Source organism: Heterodontus francisci, chromosome 15 (assembly GCF_036365525.1).
Source record: "Heterodontus francisci isolate sHetFra1 chromosome 15, sHetFra1.hap1, whole genome shotgun sequence".
In the NCBI taxonomy this organism is placed as follows: Eukaryota; Metazoa; Chordata; class Chondrichthyes; order Heterodontiformes; family Heterodontidae; genus Heterodontus; species Heterodontus francisci.
In genome coordinates, this window is record NC_090385.1 from 53,960,208 (window position 1) to 53,987,299 (window position 27,092).

Below are 27,092 nucleotides of genomic sequence, written 5' to 3' on the forward strand. Positions count from 1 at the left end.
TTCGCAAAACTTGGTGCCATATTTGACCTTGAGATGAGCTTCCGACCACATATCTGTGCCATTACTAAGATTACCTATTCCCACCTTATGACATTGCCCGACTCTGCCCCTGCTTTAGCTTATCTCCTGCTGAAACCCTCATCAATGCCTTTGTTACCTCCAGACTTGGCGATTCTAATGCACTCCTGGCTGGCCTCCCATGTTCTATCCTCTACAAATTTATCATCCAAATACTATTGCCCATGTCCTAACTCACACCAAGGGCAGTATTTTCACCCCAATATGAGGCTGAGTACAGAGGTGGGTGGGCACGAAGATTAGCGCTGCCGGCCATCGTTCCGGTTTGTTGTTGCCATTCTGACCACCAGCGATTTTGCTCAGAAAGGTGGGGGGGGGGGAAAGAGATAGAACCCGGTAACCCACCGAATTCGGATAATTGGTCATATGATCTTGTTAACGAGCTTGTTGTCAGCTACCAAGGGCCAGTTTGGAATTTCTGTAGGTAGGCACAGGTTACATGATGTATCAGGAACAGTCTGGGTGGAAGGCAGGAAGTGACAACACAGCGGGGAGCCAGTCATGGGCATGCCATGCAATTAGGTGGGCCAATAAAAGGCTGCATGGCTGAGAGGGGCATTCAGCCATTGACACACAGTTGCCATTGCGTGAGCAGAGTTTGCGGAACAAGCGGTCGGTATGTGCTCGGGTAGTGAAGGAGGTCATAATCCTCCAGGGATCATGAGAGGGGAGTTCTCTTTGTGAGTGCAGCTGTCTGCAAGCAAGTCTACAGCTAGACATGGGATTAAGATACTCGGAGACAGAGACAAGTAGAGATGATCATCATCCTAAAGACCAGATGCAGGAGGGCAGAGGAGAGGAACGAGGGGCAGGAATGCAACAGAGGCCATATCCTCAGAATTGAATGTACCAACAAAGAAGCAGCTACCTGGACATGTCAAAGTGCTGCAGGAGACTTTGCCTATCTAGGCAGATGGTCACTGAAATTTGTGCCCTCATTCAGTAAGACCTCAGACCTTGCAGTACTGCTCATCATGCCCTGCCAGTGTCCGTCAAAGTCACTGTGGCCTTGAACATTTTCACCTCTGGCTCCCTCCAAGGATCAGCAGCGGACCTTGGTGGCTTGCAGCTGATGCATTGACATGCTGTCAGACAGGGAAAAGGGCACTCCATCCCCTTCATCTACATATTTCAATATCTTTTCACCCTTTCCCTCAGGTATTCCCATTGCTCCATCATCCACTTGGTCATGTGAGTCCATCCTGGCGATTTCCATTGAAGTCTCCTCCATGGCTGTGAGGATGGCGAGCTGGGGTATTCCTCCTCCTGTGTGCGCCCTCTCCCTTGCATTCTGAACTCTTTTCTCCTTCAAGGACAAAAGAGAGAGAGAGATAAGGCCAATGACGGCCTCTCTCACTAATGCCAGCAGCTCATTTAAATAAGAAGCTGTATGTATCAGTGCTGTCAGGTCCTCAACAGTGTTAGTGCTCTGGGCATTCCTGACGGGTTTAGTCATCACCCTGCATACACATTTCTCCCCATGTTCAGGAGCACCATGCATTCTCAGGCTGCTCAGCTGCTGTGTTTGCTGGTGGCTACAGACCTGGGGGCCTGTCATCTGGGTGTTGCATTGCAGTCACCTTGCCAGAGTGAAGGAGGTCATTAAACCTCTTGCGGCACTGCACCCAAGTTCTCCGGACAACACTTCGGCTACTGACAATTTCTACCATCTTCAGCCAGGCCTGCTTTGTTTGTCTGGGTGGCCTTCTCCTGGCATCCTCCGGAAACATGACCTCTTGCCTCTCTCTCTCACTGCCTCTAACAGAACCTCAAGGCTACATCAGAAAACTGTAGGGCAGATCTGGCCTGGGTGCCAGGCCTCTGCCTCTCCTCCTGCAGACCTTGGGCTTCCACTGCAGTGTACAATGGTTTTCACAGTAATGGCTGCTGTCGTGCCATTATATCGGGCCTGCACATTACAAATCCTGCCTCCATGCCTTTCCCACTGCCGCAAATTGGGCACCAAACATGCCCTCCAGCCAATTAGCAGCTGACATTGGCCAAAATCATGGGCTGTGACTACTTCATGCTTCCCCAGGGTGGGGTCGGGACCCAGAAATGTTTCCAATGTTGGGTTCCTGACTCCAAGTTCAAAATCCTACCCAAGTCTCCTTCAGGAATCACCCCTGTGCTTACTGAGCTACATTAGCTTCCAGTTAGGTAATACCTCAATTTTAAAATTCTCATCCTTGTTCTCAAATCCTTCTGTGGGCTCACCCTTCTCTATCCCTAATCTCCTCCAGTCCTACAAGCTTCCAAGATATCTGTGCTCATCCAATTCTGGCCTCTTGCACATCCCCAATTTTAGTCACTCCACCATTGGCAACCGTGCCTGCAGCTGCCAAGGCCCTAAGCTCTGGAATTCCCTCCCTAAACCTCTCCGCCTCTCTTCTGATTTTTCCTCCTGTAAGAAGCATCATCTGCCCTAATATCTCCTTATGTGGTTCAGCATTAAATTTTGTTTGATGATGCTCCTGTAAAGAACTTGGGGTATTTAACTATGTTAAAGGCACTATATAAATACAAGGTGTTATCACTTCAGGAGTGAGCCTTTAACCCTCAACATTCTGATTGAGTGGCAAGAGTGTTATCACTGAGCCAAGACCGACACCAAAGCATAACTAAGGCACGATGACATGATTAACAATCACTGGGAAATTATTAATATGACACCCTACAAATGTCAACATCGAACAATTAAGAATAAAATCCTTTATGATCTACTTCAATGGTTATTCAGTGATTATTTCTGTCCAAATAATCAAAGATCATGGCCTCCTGAAGTTCCACTATGGAATACTGGCATATGAGTTTAAAGTATGCATCTGAAATTCCTTTCTTTGATCTTAGAAGGGATGTTAATCTATTTAAAGTAAATGGGATGGCTCCTCCACTGAAATAGCAGAAAGAAATTCCAATGAACTCTGGTATCTTATGGCTAGTTCAAACCAATGGTTTATTCTAATGGGTTGGTGGTTTTGAAATATTTGCTTGTAATATGTTTTCTATGCTCAAGGGGTGGGCAGATCGAGGGCTATCAGTAGGAAGAAATTAGATGACTTTTCCAATGGTTTGAAGATGTGATGCTACAGTCAGGTGAGGAGGGATCAAAAGACTCCCCTCTTGTCCCTCTGCTTGGTTGACTGCAACAGGGTTTTTTTCTTTTAAACGGTGGATGTGCTTATCAATTCAGTGAGTGTTTAACCCTTTGTGTGCTATGATCATAAAAGAACCAATCAGTAAGGTTTTCTTGAGTTTAAACAAGAAAGAGGTTAGTTTATTATATTTAAAATCAAAACGCAATCCAAATAAAAGAATAAACTCTTCTTCTTCTTTGGCCTCCTTGTCTCAGGAGACAATGGGTAAGCACCTGGAGGTGTCAGTGGTTTGTGAAGCAGCACCTGGAGTGGCTATAAAGGCCAATACTAAAGTGACAGACACTTCCACAGGTGCTGCAGATAAAATTGGTTGTCGGGGCTGTTACACAGTTGGTTCTCCCCCTTGCGCTTCTGTCTTTTTTCCTGCCAACTGCTAAGTCTCTTCGACTCGCCACACTTTAGCCCCACCTTTATGGCTGCCCGCCAGCACTGGCAATCGCTAGCAACTGACTCCCACGACTTGTGATCAACGTCACAGGACTTCATGTCGCGTTTGCAGACGTCTTTAAAGTGGAGATATGGACGGCCGGTGGGTCTGATACTAGTGGCGAGCTTGCTGTATAATGTGTCCTTGGGGATCCTGCCATCTTCCGTGTGGCTCACATGACCAAGCCATCTCAAGCGCCGCTGGCTCAGTAGTGTGTATAAGCTGGGGATGTTGGCTGCCTCGAGGACTTCTGTGTTGGAGATACGGTCCTGCCACCTGATGCCAAGGATTCTCTGGAGGCAGCAAAGATGGAATGAATTGAGACGTCACTAAACATAAACTACACTCCAACTTTCACGCACACACACACAGAAACAGGTTACAGAGTTATGAAGGATAGGTTGCTTGGATTAGAGTCTGGAACAAATATACAGTCTGTGGAGTCTTGTAATTCAGTTGTCTTCTGGCTGAACGTGTGGTCCTGAGGTTTCTGTCTAATTGAAGTGGCCACCTGATTCAGGGTTTTGTTGGAGACAGTGATGTAAATGGTTTTCTCCCTGAGGTCTCTGTTTGCAGCAATGATAAACTTGAATGTTTAGCAGCCAGCAGACAGAGTTTGGACTTACAGCATTGGCTGGAGAGAGAGAGAAAGGGAGAGACAGAACTCCACTTGGCTCCTGCACTGGTCAAACTCCGGTTCTTATCTGCTGTAGAAAGAAGAAATTGCAACTTTTTCACTCAGTTGGAGAGACTATCACATGATTATCCAGTGTATTCTCTCTTTCGCATCTTAATTAGTTCACATCTAAGAATTCCAATCTCTCTCTCGGATCCCATTGTTTCAGTGTTTCCCCTTTGAGGTTCATCTCCACCAGTGTCAATGCTCCAAGATGACTTTGAATGTCTTGTTAATGCTCATTCAAAATTTGCAAGCTATTGTTCTGGTGGGAGATTATCCAGGCATTCATCTCCACCTCAATACCTTGGTATGTGAGGCATTTTGATGTAAATTGCGATGGCCATTTTAGGTGCTTTCTTTTTAAAATTTAATTCAAGTTCTTTGTCTCCTGTTTTCTTTCTAAAGTGTAATTCAGGTTTCCAACCGATGGAATAAAAATCATCATTCGGCATTGCACGTGTTCATGAAAATGGGCAGGTTTGTGTTGGGGTGGTGTGAGAGGGGAATAGGAATAAACTGGCCATCAGAAGTGTAGGCTTGGAGCTATTTCAGCATTAAACTCAATGGAGAGGAAAATCTATGCTTTTTTCCATCAAATATTTAAATGTGAATCCATACTTGTGGTAACCTTGACTGAGGGATATTTGTTGATTATATGTTTACTCGATTAAGGCAAAAATGTCACTGCTTCTCTAAAGTTTATGTTTTCTTACCAGCTCTCGCTACAAAGATCAAGCAGCTTCAAGCACTTTGAACGCTCAAAGCCTCCATCATCGCCGGTGGTTAATGACCAAGAACTCAACTTTAATGAAAATGTAAGTCTGCTGAATAATTCTGCTGTGAGATTTTAACTGAATAAGTGATCTGATTTTGATAAAATAGGAGGGAGGTTCTTCTTGAGCACTCTATATGCACCAGTCTTTCTTTTACCTCCTTTTTTAATCTTGGCTTTCTATATTTTCTCCCAAACTGCAACCATCCGAAGGGCCAGCCACACTGTCATTCTTGCAATCTCTTAGCAGTACTGGTGGAAATGCCAGGACCAGATCACCTGCCTCGCCTCTTGGCCAGTGAACAAGTGCTCACAGCATGTGATGCAGGTCCTCACTCTCTGTTAGAAAGCCTTCTGAAGGATGAACAAATCATTAATCCGACTCAAAAAAATGGGGGGGGGGGGGGGGTGACAATCGGCATGGGTGTCAATTAGTTGAGTTTGTGCATTTGAAATGTAAGCAAGCAGAATAACAGGTAAGACAAGTAATGAGTTTAGGGAGATGAGATCCAAGGGGAAATTTAACTCCGAGGTGAAAAGATGTGGCCCACATGGCTCTCTATGCCTGGAAGCTGAAGTGGATGCCCTGGTTTATTTTAATGGTTGGTCTTCAATGATATTCTGCTGGTCAGCTACCCACCTGAAACTGGCATCCAGAAGCTGTTTACCGATGTGAGGCCTGTGAAGATCAGATGGCCCAGAGGTCGCCAGTCTGGCAGTCAGGTAATGAGAGTTCCGTAAGTAGGAAGAGTGGTGGTGAGTGAGTGACCCTGGGGTGGCAGCTTCCCTAACTTTCTTTGTGCTACTCAGAGGAACACCCTTCTTCTCCTGGCCCTTAAAGTTTTAAACTTACCCGACAGTGGGCAGAATCCTCACTGACCTGACCCGCAGACAGTGGTTCGGTCAGAAAGTCAAGGAGAACCCACCAATTGGAATTCCCGACTCCACAACATGTTAGTAACATCAGTGATTGGTTCTCTACCCAGAGGTTCAGCTTGACTGACAGCTGGGCCGGGAGCTGTAAGTATGCGCCAGGACTGGGGTGGGGGTGGTTGATTGGAGACAGTGGGTGGGTGGGGTGGAATGGAGGGAGCTGCCGATCTTAGTGGGGGGGGGGGGGTGGGGGTAGTGGGGGAAGGTCACAGGCCTCATGATAGGGGGAGCAGAGACCTCAGGCGATGTGGTTGGGGGTAGACACCTGGATCGGAGGGTAAATGTGAAGGCACATATCTCCTGAAATCACCTCGTCCCCACCTTGAGGAAGCTGCTGGGCTCCCCACAGCTCGGGAAACCCAGCCGGCAGGAGTAAAAGTTCAAAAACTACATGAAATGAAACTTGTAGCTCCATTATCATATCTAAAGCTGCAACCTGCTTTCTTGGAACAGGTTGGTCACCCAACTACATTCCAGTTTCAGTTAAAGCTGGAAATGGGCAGGTTGGAGGTGGGTTTAGGTTAGGAAACTGATTTTTCTGACTTTAACCCCGCACCCACTGCACCCCCACCCGACCCAAACCTGGCCCTTTTTTCAGTTAAACTTCAGCCCAGGTCTCTGCTAGAGGCCTGCCAAGTCTTACTGAACAGAACTCAGCATACAGTTTAAATGGTGCTCCTAATGACATCATAAGGAGTTAAAAGTTCCTCCTCTGGACAACTTAATTGCAGAAGCTAAGGGATGGAAGGTGAAATGTAGATACAATACATACATGCACAATGGATGGAATGCCATTTGCAAAGTCTGCGAAAAATGTTTTGGGGTGATTATTTGCTGTACATTAACCATATTCAGTAAAAGGTGCATTGCCATCAAGTCTAATCAATCACTGGGATGTATCTGAACTGTATTTTATCATTCAGAGTAGTTCAATCCAGTGTAATCATCTAGATGGAATCTAGACTCTCTCTAGGAATTCCCTTAAATCCTTCAAAAAGAAAACAGAGCACAGATTACCTGTGAGATTGACATACAACCTGAAAACAGACACAATGGAGTTGAGTTTTTCTGTGTGAGATTTAACCATTGCCTCAATGCAGGGCAGAAAAGGAAAATCTGGCCAGGAAGATAGCATGTCCCTCACATAATCAGATGAATTTTCCTTTAACTGCAATGGAAGGAAAATCAAGCTGTTTCAATTACCAACATGCAATCCTCCTAGCCAAAACACAATTTGCATATACTAATCCAGGTCTGAGAACATCATTGGACCCACACAATGAGTCTAACTTTGGCCTGAGCAGGGAAGGCATGGTGGCTTTCTCCTTGGATGAAGGCCAGCGTGAAGAGGAAAGGGAAGTTGAAGTGGCCCTCCAGGTAGGTTTATATTTAAACTTTTCATTGCGAAGCCAGGAGGAGCAAGAATGTTCCTCCAGGCTCCACAAGGAAAGCTTTTGCCACCCTACTGTGGACTCTCCTTCCTCTCTTACCTATGACAAAATCACTGAGGGCTTACTACCTCCAGACTTACCTGACTGGGCAGGAAGTGGACCAGAGAGATAATAACGAGGCCCGGCCATTTAAATTGCCATGGCATCAAACTCTTGTGACTGAACTGGAAACTAACTAAAACTTGCAGTTTTTCAACAGAAACCCACTGGTCACTGGCAGTTAAAATCTACCCAGCATCGACCTAGGCACCGGAAATGACAACGGTAAACCCAGCCCTGTCAACCCTGCAAAGTCCTCCTTACTAACATCTGGGGGCTTGTGTCAAAGTTGGGAGAGCTATCCCACAGACTAGTCAAGCAACAGCCTGACAGTCATACTCACGGAATCATACCTTACAGACAATGTCCCAGACACTGCCATCACCATCCCCGGGTATGTCCTGTCCCACCAGCAGGACAGACCCACCAGAGGTGGTGGCACAGTGGTATACAGTAGGGAGGGAGTTGCCCTGGGAGTCCTCAACATCGAATCTGGACCCCATGAAATCTCATGGCATCAGGTCAAACATGGGCAAGGTAACCACCTACTGATTACCACCTACCGCCCTCCCTCAGCTGATGACTCAGTACTCCACCATGTTGAACACCACTTGGAGGAAGCACTGAAGGTGGCAAGGGCACAAAATGTACTCTGGTTGGGGGACTTCAATGTCCATCACCAAGAGTGGCTCGGTTGCACCACCTCTGACCAAGCTGGCCGAGTCCTAAAGGACATAGCTGCTAGACTGGGTCTGCGGCAGGTTGTGGGGAAACCAACACAAGGGAAAAACATACTTGACCTCGTCCTCACCAATCTGCCTGCCGCAGATGCTTCTGTCCATGACTGTATTGGTAGGAGTGACCACCGCACAGTCCTTGTGGAGATGAAGTTCCGCCTTCACATTGAGGATACCGTCCGTCGTGTTGTGTGGCACTATCACCGTGTTAAATGGGATAGATTTCGAACAGATCTAGCAATGCAAAACTGGGCATCCATGAGGCGCTGTGGGCCATCAGCAGCAGCAGAATTGTACTCAACCACAATTTGTAACCTCATGGCCCGGCATATCCCCCACTCTACCATTACCATCAAGCCAGGAGACCAACCCTGGTTCAATGAAGAGTGCAGGAGGGCATGCCAGGAGCAGCAGCAGGCATACCACAAAATGAGGTGTCAATCTGGTGAAGCTACAACACAGGACTATCTGCGTGCCAAACTGCGTAAGCAGCATGCGATAGACATAGCTAAGCAATCCCATAACAAACGGATCAGATGGAAACTCTGCAGTCCTGCCACATCCAGCTGTGAATGGGGTTGGACAATTAAACAACTAACTGGAGGAGGTGGCTCCACAAATATCCCCATCCTCAATGATGGGGGAGCCCAGCACATCAGTGCGAAAGATAAGGCTGAAGCATTTGCAACAATCTTCAGCCAGAAGTGCTGAGTTGATAATCCATCTCGGCCTCCTCCTGAAGTCCCCAGCATCACAGATGCCAGACTTCAGCCAATTCGATTCACTCCACGTGATATCAAGAAACGACTGAAGGCACTGGATACTGCAAAAGTTATGGGCCCTGACAATATTCCAGCAATAGTACTGAAGACCTGTGCTCCAGAACTTGCCGCGCCCCTAGCCAAGCTGTTCCAGTACAGCTACAACACTGGCATCTACCCTGCAATGTGGAAAATTGCCCAGGTATGTCCTGTACACAAAAAGCAGGACAAGTCCAACCCGGCCAATTACCGCCCCATCAGCCTACTCTCGATCATCAGTAAAGTGATGGAAGGTGTCATCAACAGTGCCATCAAGCGGCACTTGCTTAGCAATAACCTGCTCAGTGAGGCTCAGTTTGGGTTCCGCCAGGGGCACTCAGCTCCTGACCTCATTACAGCCTTGGTTCAAACATGGACAAAAGAGCTGAACTCCAGAGGTGAGGTGAGAGTGACTGCCCTTGACATCAAGGTAGCATTTGACAGAGTATGGCATCAAGGAGCCCTAGCAAAACTGAGGTCAATGGGAATCAGGGGGAAAACCCTCCGCTGGCTGGAGTCATACCTAGCGCAAAGGAAGATGGTTGTGGTTGTTGGAGGTCAATCATCTGAGCTCCAGGACATCACTGCAGGTGTTCCTCAGGGTCGTGTCCTCGGCCCAACCATCTTCAGCTGCTTCATCAATGACCTTTCTTCAATCATAAGGTCAGAAGTGGGGATGTTCGCTGATGATTGCAGAATGTTCAGCACCATTCCCAACTCCTCAGATACTGAAGCAGTCTGTGTAGAAATGCAGCAAGACCTGGACAATATCCTGGCTTGGGCTGATAAGTGGTAATTAACATTCGAGCCACACAAGTGCCAGGCAATGACCATCTCCAACAAGAGAGAAGCTAACCATGTCCCCTTGACATTCAACGGCATTATCATCACTGAATCCTCCACTATCAACATCCCAGGGGCTACCATTGACCAGAAACTGAACTGGAGTAGTCATATAAATACCGTGGCTACAAGAGTAGGTCAGAGGCGAGGAATCCTGAGGCGAGTAACTCACCTCCTGACTCCCCAAAGCCTGTCCACCATCTGCAAGGCACAAGTCAGGAATGTGATGGAATACTCTCCACTTGCCTGGATGGGTGCAGCTCCAACAACACTCAAGAAGCTCGACACCATCCAGGGCAAAGCAGCCCACTTGATTGGCACCCCATCAACAAACATTCACTCCCACCATCGACGCACAGTGGCAGCAGTGTGTACCATCTACAAGATGCACTGCAGCAACGCACCAAGGCTCCTTAGACAGCACCTTCCAAACCCGCGACCTCTACCAACTAGAAGGACAAGGGCAGCAAATACATGGGAACACCACCACCTACAAGTTCCCCTCCAAGTCACACGCCATCCTAACTTGGAACTATATCGCCGTTCTTTCACTGTCGCTGGGTCAAAATCCTGGAACTCCCTTCCTAACAGCACTGTGGGTATACCTATCCCACATGGACTGCAACGGTTCAAGAAGGCAGCTCACCACCACCTTCTCAAGGGCAATTAGGGATGGGCAATAAATGCTGGCCTGGCCAGTGTCGCCCACATCCCATGAATGAATTAAAAAAAAACCCACTCACCAGCCCTCCCCCCACAACCGCACCCCACCTCCACCTCTGAATCAATCAAGTTCTCATTATTTCCTCTTTCTAGTGTTTGAATTTAATGTTAGTTGAGTAGCAATATACTGGTTGATTGCACCGTTTTGATTATTGTTTTCATAACTAGGAAAATATTACAATTGAGCTGCTCAGCTCAATATCCCATAATTTAGTTTTCATGGTGTTGCAGACATGAGCTACCATATAATATTAAGTACTGTTACTACCTATAGTGAAAATATTTATGGATGTAAATTGTAATGTGTGATATTAGTCATGAACAAGATAAAATATTCACATGAAAGACCTTTGTCCTCTGTTTGAAAATAGGTGATTACCTATTTAATGTGAGAGTAGAATCTCAACCTGAGGACCAGACATTGATTTTAATTTCAGGCAGGGATGACTGGCACTAAGGAAGCTAGCATTGAAGAGACCACCAAATCTGGAAACAGACTCGGAAAGAAATGGCGAGCAGTTATTTCACGTACTATGAATAGGAAGACTGGTCGAATGATGGTGAAAGCTTTGGCAGAAGAGAAGGTAAGAGCCACTTCAGGGTTCACATTGTCAGCAGAACTCCAGCTTTTGGGTTGGAATTCTATTACACTGTAAAATTTTCCATTAATATGAAGAAAATTGCTAAATGTTCTGGGTAGTAAAGGATTCATTGTTTTTTAAAAAATAAAACAAGCCAAACTTTGTCCATATCTCAAAGTGTCAAATTGTTTCTGTCCAACAAGAGATTATTACCTTGAAATTTCATTCATTCGTTGGTGTCATCTTCTTCCCAGACGGTTGACTGCCATGGATCTCCACCTCTGTCTGTCCTGTGCTGTCCTTATACATTCTGCATAGATCAACTGCATCCAGTCTCTTATAATCTGCCCTCCATTTTCTTCTCTGCTTTCTTTTCCTACGTTTTCCATTGATCTTTCCTTCCAATAATTGTCTCCGTCTACCTTCTGCTCGAACGATGTGAGCGAAATATTGCACCTTTCTCTCTTTGATGTTGTGTACCAATTTCCTTTTCTCCAGCCATTCCAGCCTTTAAATTGGGCTAATCATATAAAATTCTCATGTATGCAACTTTAACAGAGGTGTCATCCAATTTAATTTAAAAAGGGGAGAAAGGTATTTAAGATTGGAGATAACAGAATTTCAAACAAGTGTTAATATTTATACACTAATTTCAAGAGAGACAGCAGCCAATTTGGTGGACTTTCAATAAAGCTTTTAATTTGATTACTCTTCGCTATATCTGGGAAATTGGCCTTCCCAATAACTGATCAACATAAAGACAATGGGGAAGATTTTCAAGTCACCAACTGGTGGAAACAAGATGGTAGTTTCTCAAAAGGACAGGTCTGACTTCCCATCCTGTTTCCGTCAACAGTGTGGCCAGCATTATATTGTCAATGGCCTACCTCTGTGTGATCAGAGCAGCCACATGATTCAGCGGATAGGACCATTTAATATGCAAATTGGAGAACTATGACATGCAATGGAGGTACATGATACATGGCCCACAATTGGGCTTCTGTAATCTGATATAGAACTATAGTCAGGTATCCTAGCACTTCACTCAATGATGCATTCCACTTAGAATTGAGTAACACAGATGCAAAATGTAATGAAATATCATTGGTCCACTTCAATAGGCTTCATCCCTCCCAAAGAGGAGCAACCACGCCATCGAACCAATTACACAGTTGGGCAGGTCATTACTGGAATTTCTCTGCAGTTGCATTTCAAGGTGGAGTTTGACAGAAAATAAAGGGGGCACAGGTTCAAGCCACTTAAAAGGAAAACTTAAGTCTGTCAGAAATTTCTGCATACAAAGGGTGATCAACAATTGGAATGGAGTGTGGGATAGCATGCAGAAGCAAAAACATTACCGTAAATTAAGAGACAGGTACAGGCAAAAATGGGGGGAGGGGCTGTTGCTTTGATCATAAGATAATACAGATCAGGAGCACCATTCAAAAGGTGGTTAAATATGATATGGTTCATATATTGACCTATCGCCATCTTTCCTCCCTCAGAGTGAAAGTGGAGAAGACAGCCCCATGTCTCCAATGACACCTGATGACCTTATGTACTTGAGACTTGGGGACGCTGCTTCATACTCGCCCAGTGAATCAGAAGAGAATGTTAAAAGTCCACTCAGCAGACAGGCTTCAAGCAGTAAGTAACAACAGTAAAGAGCACAGAACACAAACTGAGAACTATAGAAATGTGCAAAAAAAACCATCTGAATGCTCCTTCTAAATCATTTTGAATTGTTGTATAGAAATGGATATGACGATGGGTGTCATACTGAAAATTCTCTGAACTAACATTTGATAAAACTCAGCCAAAAAACAATTATTGTTGCAACTTGGTCTCAATAAATGTTTAATCCTTATTTTTCCAATGGTAGAAATGGGAGTGAACAAATGTTTATACTTCTATGATTAAGGTTCAGAATCAAATTATAATTACAATCCCCATCTTTATTCATCCTTAGTGTTTGTATTACAGCTTTAAAATTCATTTGAGATTGTAACAAACCTATGCTCTCTTTTCTATTCTGTATATCTTGCAATATATGAAGCATGAGTGATAAACTTCTTTGAGATTCAATCCCATTTATGTCAGGCAAATGGTCTCAGCAGCATACGTTCATCATATTACCCCAAAATATATATTTGAGAGAAACACCCTTGCCTATTGTATGGAGGAAAATCTTAGAGACATTTACAAAGAACAATCTAGGAAATTAGAAATTGATGGATTTAACCAGTTGTGCTTTGATTTTTCTTTATTAATGTGCTCAAGGTGAGTGTTACAAGTTTAAGGTCTTGCCTTAGAAATTCTCTCAGATACAGCAGTGCTGAACATTCCTATAAGTGGTCAGGGCATTTAAATTTTAGGATGTGCCAGTAGTGCCCAATATATAACTATTGGATAGTATAGCACAGGGTGTGATTGAACTGGATATTTGTGATCTGAACTTGATATTCATGTCTTCTATATTTGTTGCACGTGAATAGGAAGTGGGGCAATAAGCCAGGATGGTGAACAGGTTGGCACCTGGAATGACCTCATTGCTGAGCTCTTGTTCACAATATTCCTGGGATGAAGGGGTTGTCTTATGAGGAAAGGTTGAGCAGGTTGGGCTTATATTCATTGGAGTTTAGAAGAATGAGAGATGATCTTATTGAAACATATATGATTCTGAGGGGGCTTGACAGGATAGATGCTGAGAGGATGTTTCCCCTCGTGGAGGAATCTAGGACTAGGGAGCATAATTTCAAAATAAGGGGTCTCCCTTTTAAGAGGGACATGAGGAGGAATTTTCTTCTCTCAGGGGTAATTAATCTTTGGAATTCTCTTCCCCAGAGAGCAGTGGAGGCTGGGTCATTGAATATATTCAAGGCTGAGTTAAACAGATTTTTTGATCTACAAGGGAGTCAAGGGTTATGGGGGACAGGCAGGAAAGCGGAGTTAAGGCCCCAATCAGTTCAATCATTAGCTTATTAAATGGTGGAGCTGGCTTGCGGGCCCAAATGGCCTATGCCTGCTCCTACTTCTTAATAGCACTTGTCATGCCATAAGGAATCATTAAGGATAGTGTGCACGATTAGGCTATAAAGGTCTTGAGCTTTTCCTTACAATTTGTAGAGAGAGTTGTGATTGAAAGGATTGATGAAGGTTACATTTTCTGAGGGGGGGGGGGGAAAGAGGGGAAATGAGCTAAGTGTTTATTTCTCTATATGTCTTCTTTTTAAAGGCATTTGTGAGTGTGCCTGGACTTGGTCAAACAGCATGAAAGGATTAGGTTGCAACTATTTCTGGTTAGTCATATTCGAATTGCCTTACAAATCTGATGCTATATGCATCTACATTATCCAAATGGTCTGGATTTTGCAGTCAGTGGTGAAGCAAGGGCACACTTTCCTAACCTCGAAGAAAGCCTTGCTGAGAGATTTGGCCATGTCTGTGCTTCCTCTCACCATACAGTGGATTGTAGCATTCTTTAATGGGGATTCCCAGCATGGAGCTGCTGTGATGTTATCAAGCTGCCCAAGCAGCCAATCACATTAAAGAATTCTGACAGACAGCCTACCAGGAAATGACAAACACTAAAATCAAATCACTTTCCAAACATTGTTTAGATACAGCAAAATAAAGATTGAGACATACACGAGGTGAAAGTAGAAGCTGAAATATTATTTTTAAAAAACGTTATTTTTGAAAATTGTTTAAAAATCTAGTAATTAATCTTAATGGTGACATTTAACACTCCACAAATGTAAAATTATTTTTTCAGAGCCAAATCTGTTGTTGAGCAATAGTTAATACACAGATCGATGATAAAATCCCAGTTACACCTGATAGAAATGCCATAAAAAGTTAAACCTTATTCAAACAGTGATGAGACCGGAAAAGGGGAAGCTCCCTCCTGAAAAATTGATTTCAATGATTGCTGGCTCTTGGGGTGGGGGGGTGGGGGGGGTGGGGGTGGGAGGCGGGTGGCTCCACTGTGCAGCCTGTGGCGGAGCGCTGAGTGACAAGCTGCAACTGTTAATCTGCAGTTGCTGTCAGTTTGAGGGGTAATGATGACAAACACTGGCAGTTTGCTGTCAAAACCCCCTCTGCAAAATCCAGGCCAATATGTTTTGTGATAATTTTCTTATCGTCAAAAGACCATCATAGTTTGACACTTTAATTTCTTATAACATCCATTCAATTGGTCTTGGAGTAAAGTTGCATATGAAGGATTGAATTATGGACAGGTTTGTGCAGCAGGCATACATCAAGCAATGCAAGTTTCCCCAAAACAGTTCAATTAAGACCCATAACACACATTGCAGAAATTATCATGAAGTGATACAGTGAATGCATGCATAATGTAGTGCATTTCTTTTCTCATTGACTTGCATTCTGTTGACACAGGATTAAAATGTATGCCTCTTAAACAGGTGGAGACCCATGTACCCCAGATTCTGAATTCAGCAACAGGGACAGTATGCAATTGGACAACCTTCCTCCTCCATACCTTGGGCCATTCTGTGGCCGTGCCAGGGTCCACACAGATTTCACCCCAAGTCCATATGATGTTGAGTCTTTAAAACTCAAGGTAAGACTGGGAGTGATCTGCTGCTCCCTGTAGTTAGGTGTTCGGGAAAATATTTCTCACTGAAATCATAATGCAGGAGAAAACATTAATGTCACAGGACAACGTAGATGATGGGAAGGCTTTATCTCGGCACAGTCGAGTAGTGTATAATCAGTGCCTAACTTCATATTATTTAAACAGAAATATTAGCAAGCATAGCACAGACGACACCAAAAATAATTTGGAGAAGTTCCATTTTGCACAGCCGATGTTATAAAGAGGAAATTGGTTTATGTTTGTAAATTTTCTTTTCTTTGTACTCCGTGCTAATTAGTATTCTATTTAGTTCATAATATTGGGGTCAAAATTGTGCAATCAGTCCAATAAATACCTGCTGTAGCTCCAGCTGGAGTCCAGTAGAGCAGCAGCAAATTCTGCTGAGACCTAGATACATTGAGTTCCAGTCTTGGGCAAAGGTTTGTCGGCTCAGTAAGGGGCAGAACCTCCATCTGTCCCTTATTCGGGCACTACCTATTACAAGTTCCTGTGTATCTGCTGGAATAGCAGAGGTTGAGGGTAGTAGACGCATATAGGCCCATATCTGTCACCAGTGGCCCTGGGGAGGGGTTCCAGGCTAGGACTGGAATCCCATGAAGAGGATGATTTTTCTTTTATTAAGTGAGTGGCCCCATTACAATGGGGACTGGGAGGGGCTATGTCATTTTCTTTGCCTGGAAGGGTCTGGCAAACCTAGTATTCCTCCACCCTTCTCCAGCCAGTTATACTGTACCGTGGTCTCTTATGGTGGGACATGCCCATGATGTACAACCCTGTCAACAAAAGCCTATTTAATGCCTTGCCACCTGTCCCGACAAACTTTGGCAGGGTCAGTGATGGCAGCTACGAATGGGAACATCCTGGTATTGACATTGTAATGTGCTCACCTGCAGATTGTCTTCAAGACAATATGCTAGCAAAGTGCACTGATACACCGCCCTAATGTCCTGCTAACTAGAAAGCTGTGGGTTCATATTGTATCATCAGTGGGAGATGCTAAATAGAGGATGGATTATCCCAAATCAGTCTCATCCACTTCCTAATTGCTGGCTCAAGAACAGCATTGGCCGTATGGCGCATAACAGACTTTATAAAGGAAAAGGTAAGATGAAATGGGAAAGAGAGAGAATTAAAACAGATCCTTGGAGAAATGCTTCAAGCAGCTACTTAGAAATATGTCATTACAACAAAAACTGATCACCAGCTGGAATGGACAACAGAAATGTTGCTGATAACAGGGCACTGGGCTCCCACCCACACTGGGGAGTCTGCTATCAGGCAGTGATGCTGGGGTGGTGGGTGGGAGGTGCAATGAAAATGCTCATTATCCTCACAAACAGAAAATCAGTTATTGCAGTGTGAGCTCACATTACCATGGTTGATCAGCTGCCCGTCTGCTCATTCACTGATGCTCATCTCACTGCGAGCCCTAGCTTCACCTGATGCTGCTGTTTTACCAAGGTGAAGACCCTGTGCTGTGAACCATGGGCTAGAATTCCTGATCTCAAGGTATTTTGCACTGGATCAAGCATTTCCACAGCACAGTGTCTACTGCTGCAGTGAAGTAACAGTGCTAAGTAGGAGCTGGAGCTGAAGCAGGGACTAAGCAGTGAGAAAAGCATAGGGAGCAGCAGAACCAGGGACTGGGAACAAGGGGTAAGTGCTGCTATGAAGGGCAGTGTGTCTATATGGGTAGCATTTGGGGAAATGATATTGAATAAAAAGCTGTTCCAAAATTAAGAATGCACAATTTTAATGTAATAGTTCAAAATTTCCAGGCAAGGATATCCCTGGTACCATCTTCCATACCAATAGACAGAGAAGAGGGGGGACAGAATTTGGAATGAGTACATCGAATTCTAAATTTGCTGCCTACGTCCTGCCTGGTGCTCTCGATTTAATTTCTCTAGCATCTATGTACCTCTCATTCACCTTTCAAAGTCTGAACATTTTTCTTTGCTTTTCCTTACAAACTTAGTCTTTTGATGTTGTGGATCAATCATGTGGCCCTTCTCTGCACTGCCTCCAAGGTATTTGTTGCTGTAGTGCCTCTATGACTAAGCACAGAAGTATAAGTTCATCCTGACCAGAACATTTTAAGCACAACAGCCTCAGAACTGTACTCTCCATTTGGGGAATATAGTTCAGTATTGCATGAAGATATAAAAATATGGTTTTTATACATTGCAGTATAAACACTCAGTGTATAGATGAGGAAATGATCAGGGCCACTTCCTCTTGTGTAAGATTCTGAAATGTCATGAATGCTCTTTAACCATGCTTCATTTAGCTAACCTATTTTCTCTTTGCTAAACAGAAAGGAGATATCATTGACATCATTGAGAAACCACCAGTAGGAACATGGACTGGCATGCTGAAAAAGAAAGTAGGATCCTTTAAATTTATCTATGTAGATATTCTACCAAATGAAGTAGAACAACCTAGAAAATCAAGGTTGTTCACCAAGAGCAAACGGCCCAAACCCAAGACTCTGCAAGAATTATTGGACAGGATTAATCTACAGGTGAGACACATTGCATATTCATGTGCAAAAGTAAACATTGAAAACAGCAATAACAGGCTGCTGTGGAGAAACCTGCAGATGGTCAGCAGAGAGGGGAGCAGGATCAGAGGGGAGATACAGAAGGTTTGAGCTCATAGGAGACACTATCCGCATATCGGGTGTACAGGCAGACAGACAGGGAGGAGCAGTGCTTCTGAAGGTTCAATTTGTCATGCCAGGTGATGGTAGACATCAGTATCCTCCGAGAAGAAGACTTGTTCCCTACTGGACCTGATGGTTATGCATGACCAATGGCTGTAAAAGTTACCACTGCCTTCAACTTGTTTGCCTTCCAGGGCACTATCATAGACATATCCAGGATCACCCAGTTGGATGCACATAAATGCATAAGGCAAGTCACTGAGGGTTTGTTTTCCAAGGCTGGCAATTATATCAATTTTGCCTGTGATAATGCTACTCAGAAGGAGCTTGGATTTATATCTCTGGCTGGCTTCCCACTGGTGAAGGGAGTCATCAACTGCACATACACCCACATATCAACCAGGAATATTTGCAAACCGCCACTGGACCAATGTAACCATCATATTCAATGGCCACTCTCCCTCGTTCCACTCTGTTCCCCAAATCCAACTGTTTACAGGACTGCTTTGTGTCAACCATCCACCCATTGCACATCCCTTCATTGGTCTACATAAATTCAGGCCTTTCCATTCCTCATCAAGCAACAGAAAAAGTGAGTTGTCACCCAGCAACCAAGAATTGGTTAGACGGGAAAGTGGTGCAAATTAATACATTTTTTGTGATTCTACTAAAGAAAGGAAACTACACATTACATTGTTTCCAAACACCTACGTGCAACTACAAACATTTATGCTTCAATTTCCTACTGCTTCTATGTAGTGCAACCCCTATGGCTTCAGCAAAGCAAAAGGGAGGCTACTCGTTTCTTTGCTCTGACTGCTCAGATCCGTTTGGCCAATGTCCTCTGGGTGTTGGAGCCTGTGAGAGCCCAGTGAAGGATTGCTCCGCCTACATCTGTGCAGGAGCAGATTCAGCCATCGGGAGCAGCCATCTGATTTTTGGTCGATGTTTCTTCCATACCTGAATAACACTGACACTAATTAATTGCCCCATCTAACTCAGTACAAATCAGAAACTGAACCTGGAACCTTCTGGTCTGTACCGCTTAGTCTAATATACCAGGCAGTACCGTTACCCACTTGTCTTTAGTGGAGTTGCAGTCTGTTCCAGTTCAGATTCTACTTGAACACATTATAATATTTCTAAGTACAGGTGGAGGAAAATAGAAGCAAATGTGCAGAGGGGACCTTATTTGCCTTTCCTCCAATTAAGCACAAAATACCAACAGTACAATTCAACAGGACTCCTCTCACAGGATTGGCAATACTTCCTTCACAAACTAAGTTAAGCTGTGTACATCTTGTAAGAATGTCCTACATAGGTTTCACAGATCACAACATACTGATTGATTTCTGCATGTCCAATGATAAGACTCCAAATTGTAACTATTACAGGGAAGTGAGAAGAATTTTTCACACAAAATTATTACAATATGGATTCATTTACTACAAACGGCTATTGGGGCAGAAAGGTTATCCTTTGAAATGGGTTAAGTATTTGAAAAAGCAAAACATAAAAGGATATGGAGAAAGGTCAGGGAAAAGGGATTAGTGTAGCTAGCTGCAGTAGGAAAATTAGAACTGGCACATGCGTGATGAGCCTCTTTTTGTGCTGTAATTGTGACAATAATTCAAACAATGAGAGAAAAACCACTGAATTTTGTGGTGTTGATTGAGAAAGGAATTCAGGCCAGGAAACCAGGAGATATTACTGCTCTTCTTTGAATAGTGCAATGAAATTTTCAACCTCTACCTGAACCACGGGAACCAACAGATTTATCATTTCATCTGAAGGACAAATCTTCAATAACACAGCGTTCCCTCAGTATGGCATTGAAGTGTCTGTTCAAAATTACGTGCTGAAGATCGGAGTGTGGCTTGAATCTACAAATAACAGCCAAAGTTATACTTAGTGATAAATAAATCAGGGTTGTTGAATCATCTTGTTGAAGTATGTTTTTGAACTTTTATTACCTGTAAATGCGTTCTATAACTGAGACTGAAAAGGAAGTACAGACTTTAGAAAGTAGCATTACGTAGCTGCTCCTTATGATGCAAGTTGCCCTGTCTTCTAGACTGTGAATGCTTCATGTGAAACAGAGACACCTGTGTCACATTTAAGGAGTTTTTGAACATTTTTCCAATGAAAGGATCTGGTAAAATAAAAAGTTGTTTTAAAACAGTGTAGTCCTGCAAGTTAAAAAAAAGTGCTCAGGCAACAGGTCATTAAAAAGCTAATAAATTAGCCTTGATATCATCTCCTCAAACTGCAAATAGAAGCAATTCACTAGCTTTTAAAACAGAGAGGCTGTGAGATCAAACGGCCTGCATGGAAATGGTTTTATTTAAATCAAATATGACACATTGATGTGGCAAATTGTAAAATGTTCATTATTTTACAATGGCTTCAGTCTTAACCAACAATTATTTGGAAGAAATGTCTGTTCATCCAGTACTGGGTACTGGACAAACAGTGTGACAAATCAGAGAATGGAGGTGTTGAGAGAGGTAGTGGTGAGGTAGACCTGAATGTCCTCAGCATACATGTGGAAACTGATGTTTGTTTTCAGATGTCACCATGGAGCAACATGTAGATGAGAAATAGGTGGGGGCCAAGGATAGATCCCTGGGGCACTCCAGAGGTAAAGGTGCATGAGTGGGAAGAGAAGCCATTGCAGTTGATTATCTATCTTGTCATAACCAAAAAAAAAAATGAATCCAGGCAAGGGCAGTCCCAGCCAGCTGGACAACAAAGGAGAGGCATTAGAGGAGGATGCAGTGGTCAACCATGTTGAAGGCTGTAGACAGGTTGAGAAGGCTGAAGAATGTTAGTTTATCTTTGTTACTGTCACATAAGATGTTATTTGTAACATTAAGGCTGTTTCAGAACTGTAGCGGGGGCAGAAACATGGTGTTGCAGGAAAGCTGGGCATGGATTTGGGAGCCACCACACATTCAAGGACTTGGGAGGCGGAAGGGAGGTTGGAGATGGAGTGGCAGTTTGCAAGGCCAGAGGTGTCGGTGGTGGGTCTTTTTTGAGAGGGGTGATGACAGCAAATTTGAAGGGGTGGGAGTCAGTGCCTGATGAGAGGGAAACATTATCAGCTAATACGTGAGTCAGGAAGGCAAGTTAGATGATCAGCCGGTTTCTGGAAAGACGGTTGAGTGAGTAGGAGTTGGGGTCTCATGGGCAAGATGAGTTCGGCCTGATGGGAAATAGGAGAGAAACTAGAGAAAGATGCGGGTTCAGGGCAAGGACAGGGAGAAGCCTGAGAGGAAGTTTGGTCCAGTCAGGTGGAGAAGGAAGGAATATGACAGGAGGTAGCTGAACAGATGATTTCAAACTTTGTGACAATGAACTCCATGAGCTCCTAGCACTTGTTGGAGGTGAGGGTGGAAGAGGCAAGGAAGGGCAGTTTAAGATGTAGTGAAGAAAAGCCAGGGGATATCTTTGCATTCCAGAATGATCCTGGAGGAGCGAGCAGTGTTCACAGAGAAGAGCAGGACCCGATAGTGTACTCCGTGATCTAATCTGATCTGGCAATGGTTAAGCCAGTTGTCCATCAAACCATAGACGTTCAAGTCTGCGTCCCTTACACATAAGGAATGCTGACACTCCATTGCAGCATTGAGGAATGCTACATTATATCAAATACTGTTCACATAGGACACTTAGAAAAACAACGCCCCATCTGCCAGCCAACATTCCTTCCTGAACCAACACAATCTCACTGAGGTTCGAGATGTTTCTGGTTCAGATTTGTTGCATTTTCTCACGTAACTGTCACTACACAGCAAAAGTAATTAATTGTGTAATGCTCAGATGTTTATGTTTCAATGAGAAGGTGTCTTATACTTGCTAGTGGATTATGTTCTTATGAAATTACTGCAAGAAATATTCTATTTCTACTTATAATCACTATTATGTTGTTGGATTATATATAGAAATGGATGTTACTGCATTTCTCTACGTTATGTTATTTAAAGACTAGCGGTTGTTTAAATATTTCTTTATGATGACTTACTTTTATCCAGTTCAGCTAAATATGGTTTAGATGCTTAACCTCTCCTCAGTGTTGACTGATGTTAATTAACATCCTGGGGTTTCTTTTTGCATCTTGGAGCAGGAGCATTCCTCCACTTTGCTGCTTAATGGTTACCAGACTCTGGATGACTTCAAAGAGCTGAAAGAGACACATCTGAATGAACTCAATATCCTAGACCCTGAGCAGAGAGCCAAATTGCTCACAGCTGCTGAACTCCTCATGGATTATGACAGTAAGTGGATTTCTTTTCCTGTATACATAATGCAAAGGGTGAAAGATGACCCATAAACCATAGAACCCACAGTACATAGGTACCAATGCCAGGTAAAGGCCTGCTACCCGACCCGAACCCGACATGTGTCAGGTTCGGGTCGGGCCAGGCCCGGTCCGGGTCGGACACACACATTATTAATTGGACTTGAAAAGGTGATTTAAAAAGAAACGGATTCGGAATCGGAAGGTAGGTAAAGTGAACATTCCAGTGGTCGGGTCGGGGTCGGGTCCAATGTGGTTCTATCTGGTTTGGGTCGGGTTTATTTTCCTGACCTGAGCAGCCTTTAATGCTGTGGAACTCAAATATCTGCCACAATGGGAATTGGCAGAAAATCTAGATCCCCCTATACTTAATGTAACAGTAAGGTTTTAGCTTCCGATTAGTCTATTTATATTAACAAATCAAATTCCCAGCATCTGCTAAGGTCGTTATTTTTCATTCTAAAAATGAGGTATTCTCGAAAATAACACTGGTGGGTCAATCACAGTTGGGATCCCAAACCCAAAGCCCTGACTCCTGCTGGTCTTTTTACCCAAGGCTAAACATCGAATAATAAATTTGATCAGGTATTAGATGTCCACATAATAATGATATTCCCTGCTGACTAAAGAACACCGGGACTACAAAAAATCAAAACATTCATTTTAAGTGACTATGTAAAATGAAGTCTTTGACTCCCACAAAAATTCAGGAGAGATTGTGGATAATGAGCATGCAGATAACCAAGACCATGGATATAATCAAGAGTCTGGGTAATGGGAGTAGAGATAACCTCTATCAAAATCAACGGAGAGGAAAATATAGCAGGGTGTGTGATGGGCAGCTGATCATATACTACCTATATTGTACCCCTGCTGAAGTTGAAAGTTCTGCCCACTAAGACCAATTGTAGTGCTTCCATTATTGCCTAACCTGAGATTGGCTTATTCAGCGTAGCCTGAAGAAAAAAAAATCTGGATCTTTCATTTTCTATATGAAAGCACATTGCCACAGGATGTTGCAAAATGCCTCACATCCATTAAATAGTTTGTTATTGTTATGCAAATACAGTAGCCAAGAAAACACACCATAGAATCTTACATAGTTAATTTGTTTTGAGATTTTTTTTGTTTGAGAAAATGTTGGCCAGAACACTGGAGCATTTCCTAATCTTCCTTAAATATTGCCAATGGAAGTTTTATGTTTGCCTGAACTAGCCCACAGGGCCCAGGTTTAACATTTTCATATAGAAAGACAATGCTTAGTACAGCATTGAAGTGTCAACGTAGATTATGTACTTAGATCCTAAAGTGAAGTTTAAACCAATATTCTTCTGACTCAGAGGCAAGAGTCCCAGCAGTTTAGCCAAGCTGATGCTAGCTTAGCATTATAGCACATGTGATTACTCACCAAATACATGTTTCAATCCAACCTGAATCAGGCACAGATGCAAGTTTAATTTTGGACTAAATGTTTATCTGGTTTTGTTCCAGAGTTAAACTGAAACAGGTTTCTTTCTGAAGTGAACTCAGCACAAAGCAAGATGAAATTTGAAATGAACAGGTTCCATTCCCAAATAATTCAAGTACCAATTCATATTGCATTCTGGATTCAACCCTGTATTCACTTTTGAAGTATAATACTCAATGCTTCCAGGTGCTGACTAGTCGAGGAATAGAATCATAAAATCATACACCACAGAAGGAAGGCTTTCTGTCCATTGTGTCTGTTCTAATTGTAATCCAATTAGTCCCACTATCTTTGCACTTACCCCAGAATAACCCTTGATAACGTGCAGATAAACAAAAGGGTGTACAAATCTTTGTTAAATATCTTTAGCTTACAAAAGTAGCCTGGCGGTAATGTATTTTGGTGCCGTGCTTCAACGACCTAGAGGTATTCCCTAAAATTTTGGAAAGCTTTCTTTTCTGATGAAATCTTAACCCATGTATAGTAAGTTAGCACTCAGTATAAACTTTCAATCAATAGTGTAATTCTTTATTAATAATTTCTATTAATCCCTGTAATGTATTGATCCATTCCATATTTTTGCCTATCATGCAGTGTGCTGATCTAATCCACATTTTGTATCTGACGCTTCATGTACTGTACTGATTCACACCATGTTTCATAAGTGACACCAGCAATTTGATCAAGGATGCTAATAATAGGCAAAAGACAGCAGAAAAAGGAATGACCGTCAAACCAAGAGATCAGAAAACAACAATTTGCATTTACATAGGGCCTTCAACATAAGAGAACAACTGAGGGCAATTGAGGAAACGTGCGGGAAACAGTACAAGCTGAAGAATATTTTAAGAATAAATTTGCACTGTTTGAAATTACATATCTTGAAAACTCTATTAATATTTTAGCAGTGTCACCTCAGTTACTAGTCCAGGTCCATTTCATATGGGTGTGTTTGCTTTACAGCAGGAAGCGAGACAGAAGAGCAAGGAGACAATACTGATGCACAACTCTCAAGCTCAGCCCCACTGTGTGATATTCCACGGGATTCAGGCTGCTATGAAAGTTCAGAGAATTTGGAGAATGTGCAGGAACATTCTGAATTAAGCACCACTGAGGAGCAAACGCAGAGCCCTCCAACTGAAGACTGAGCCAAATCATTCGACTAGCTGTTCAATTGACTTTAATGCTGACATCTAGTGGCTTAAAGAATACAAGACAATTGGCTTGAAAACTGCAAAACTTCTTTTGTACCAAGCTGCAACATACAACATGATGAGAATTTGTAAAGTATTCAAAGAATACTGTGAATTCAGAGCCTTTTTTTGTTTGGTGTTCTTCCTAAATTCTCCTGTATGATATTCAGCTTTAGCAATTTATAGAAAGGAACGTTTTGCAGAACTTTGTGCCATAGAAATCATGCGCGTGTTCAAGGATCCAAATAGAACTCCATTCCAGTGGATTCCAGGACTGACAGCTGTGTGCCTTCCTCGCCATGAAGTGCTACATCTGCACATATTTGCCCATGTATTATAACTTGTAGTGACATTTCATCAGTGCAAGCTGGTAGCATAGAATACTGGAGACATAAGGGCCATTTTACAAATGGACATGCAAAGTGGGAGCCCTGTCCATTGCTCACATATCAGGAAATTGTGGACAAACCCCACAATGTTCTGATACGCATGGCTAGTAGGTGATGAAATACATCTGTATACTAATTTTTCTATCTCCCACCCCCAAAAGGTTGCAGTTGCATGATGAACACATGGATCTAATCATGAAAAATGCCTGCTTGGTGGTAGATATAGTTACACGGCCAAGAAGATGTGCTGCACAAATATTTTTCTGTAGCTTATGTATATTTCAGGAATGGATTTCTGATCTTCTTGAAATTCAATTATGTTTTGCATGAAGATTTTGTACTGGTGAAAGCCTGACTTAAATTTTTTTTTACAAAAGAGATTTGATTTGCAATTTATCTTTATATTTTTCTATCGGATTTTAGAACCTATGAATAAAATGTTTCTTTGCTTAACTATCAAATTCTTTTTTAATCTTACACTTATGTTACATTCTTTCATGTGGTCAAGTACGACTACATTACAGACTGAATTTCTTTCTGATTTTCAGCGTTCTAATCTGGTTGCTAGCAGTATGAATCTATCGTACAAAATGCATAATCCAACAGTAATTGGCTTGTTAAATTGATGATGCTACCCTTATAAGCATAAGTGCGAAAATAGAGATCATGCTTAGATAACCCTGACTGTCACTGCCAGTGCCTGTTTCCACCCTTGAAGCATCATATGCCTCTGCTCTACCTCAAGCTGTTCCATACAACCAATGTTCCCTCTAACTTATATTTGCTGTCTGCAGCTGGCTTGTTGCACTGCACACTGGCGCATGCACACATCTTAAAGGAAACGTTGCTTGAGTGCAGCCCGTTGAACCTAAGACAAGTAGGAGGAGCAGCAGTAGGCAATTTGGCTGCTTAAGCCTGCTCCACCATCGAGTAAGATCATGGCTGATCTGATTGTGGCCTTAACTCCACTTTCCTGCCTGCACCCCCATAACCTTTGACTCCCTTGTAGATAAAAATCTGAATATATTCAAGGCTGAGTTAGACAGTGACTCAGCCTCCACTGATCTCTGGGGAAGATAATTCCAAATATTAACAACCCTCAGAGAAGAAATTCCTTCTCATCTCATTCTTAAAAGGGAGACCCCTTATTTTTAAACTGTGCTCCCTAGTCCTAGATTCCTCCATGAGGGGCAACATTCTCTCAGCATCTAGCCTGTCAAGCCCCCTCAGAATCT

The 27,092-nt window shown here is 43.2% G+C and overlaps 1 protein-coding gene across 2 annotated transcripts in view; it reads left to right on the forward strand.

Moving 5' to 3' along the window:
* Positions 1 to 26,310, forward strand: part of sash3 (SAM and SH3 domain containing 3) — a 71,377-nt gene extending 45,067 nt beyond the window's left edge. The window contains exons 2-8 of one of the 2 annotated variants that reach the window (XM_068047563.1): positions 5,059 to 5,157; positions 11,078 to 11,224; positions 12,727 to 12,868; positions 15,649 to 15,806; positions 18,160 to 18,366; positions 22,631 to 22,784; positions 25,239 to 26,310. In XM_068047563.1, coding sequence (XP_067903664.1) covers positions 5,059 to 5,157; positions 11,078 to 11,224; positions 12,727 to 12,868; positions 15,649 to 15,806; positions 18,160 to 18,366; positions 22,631 to 22,784; positions 25,239 to 25,423 — 1,092 coding nt within the window. In that variant the 3' untranslated portion in view covers positions 25,424 to 26,310. The remainder of the gene's footprint in view (positions 1 to 5,058; positions 5,158 to 11,077; positions 11,225 to 12,726; positions 12,869 to 15,648; positions 15,807 to 18,159; positions 18,367 to 22,630; positions 22,785 to 25,238) is intronic. The other variant, XM_068047564.1, reaches the window with a different exon arrangement.
* The last annotated feature ends 782 nt before the right edge of the window (positions 26,311 to 27,092 follow it).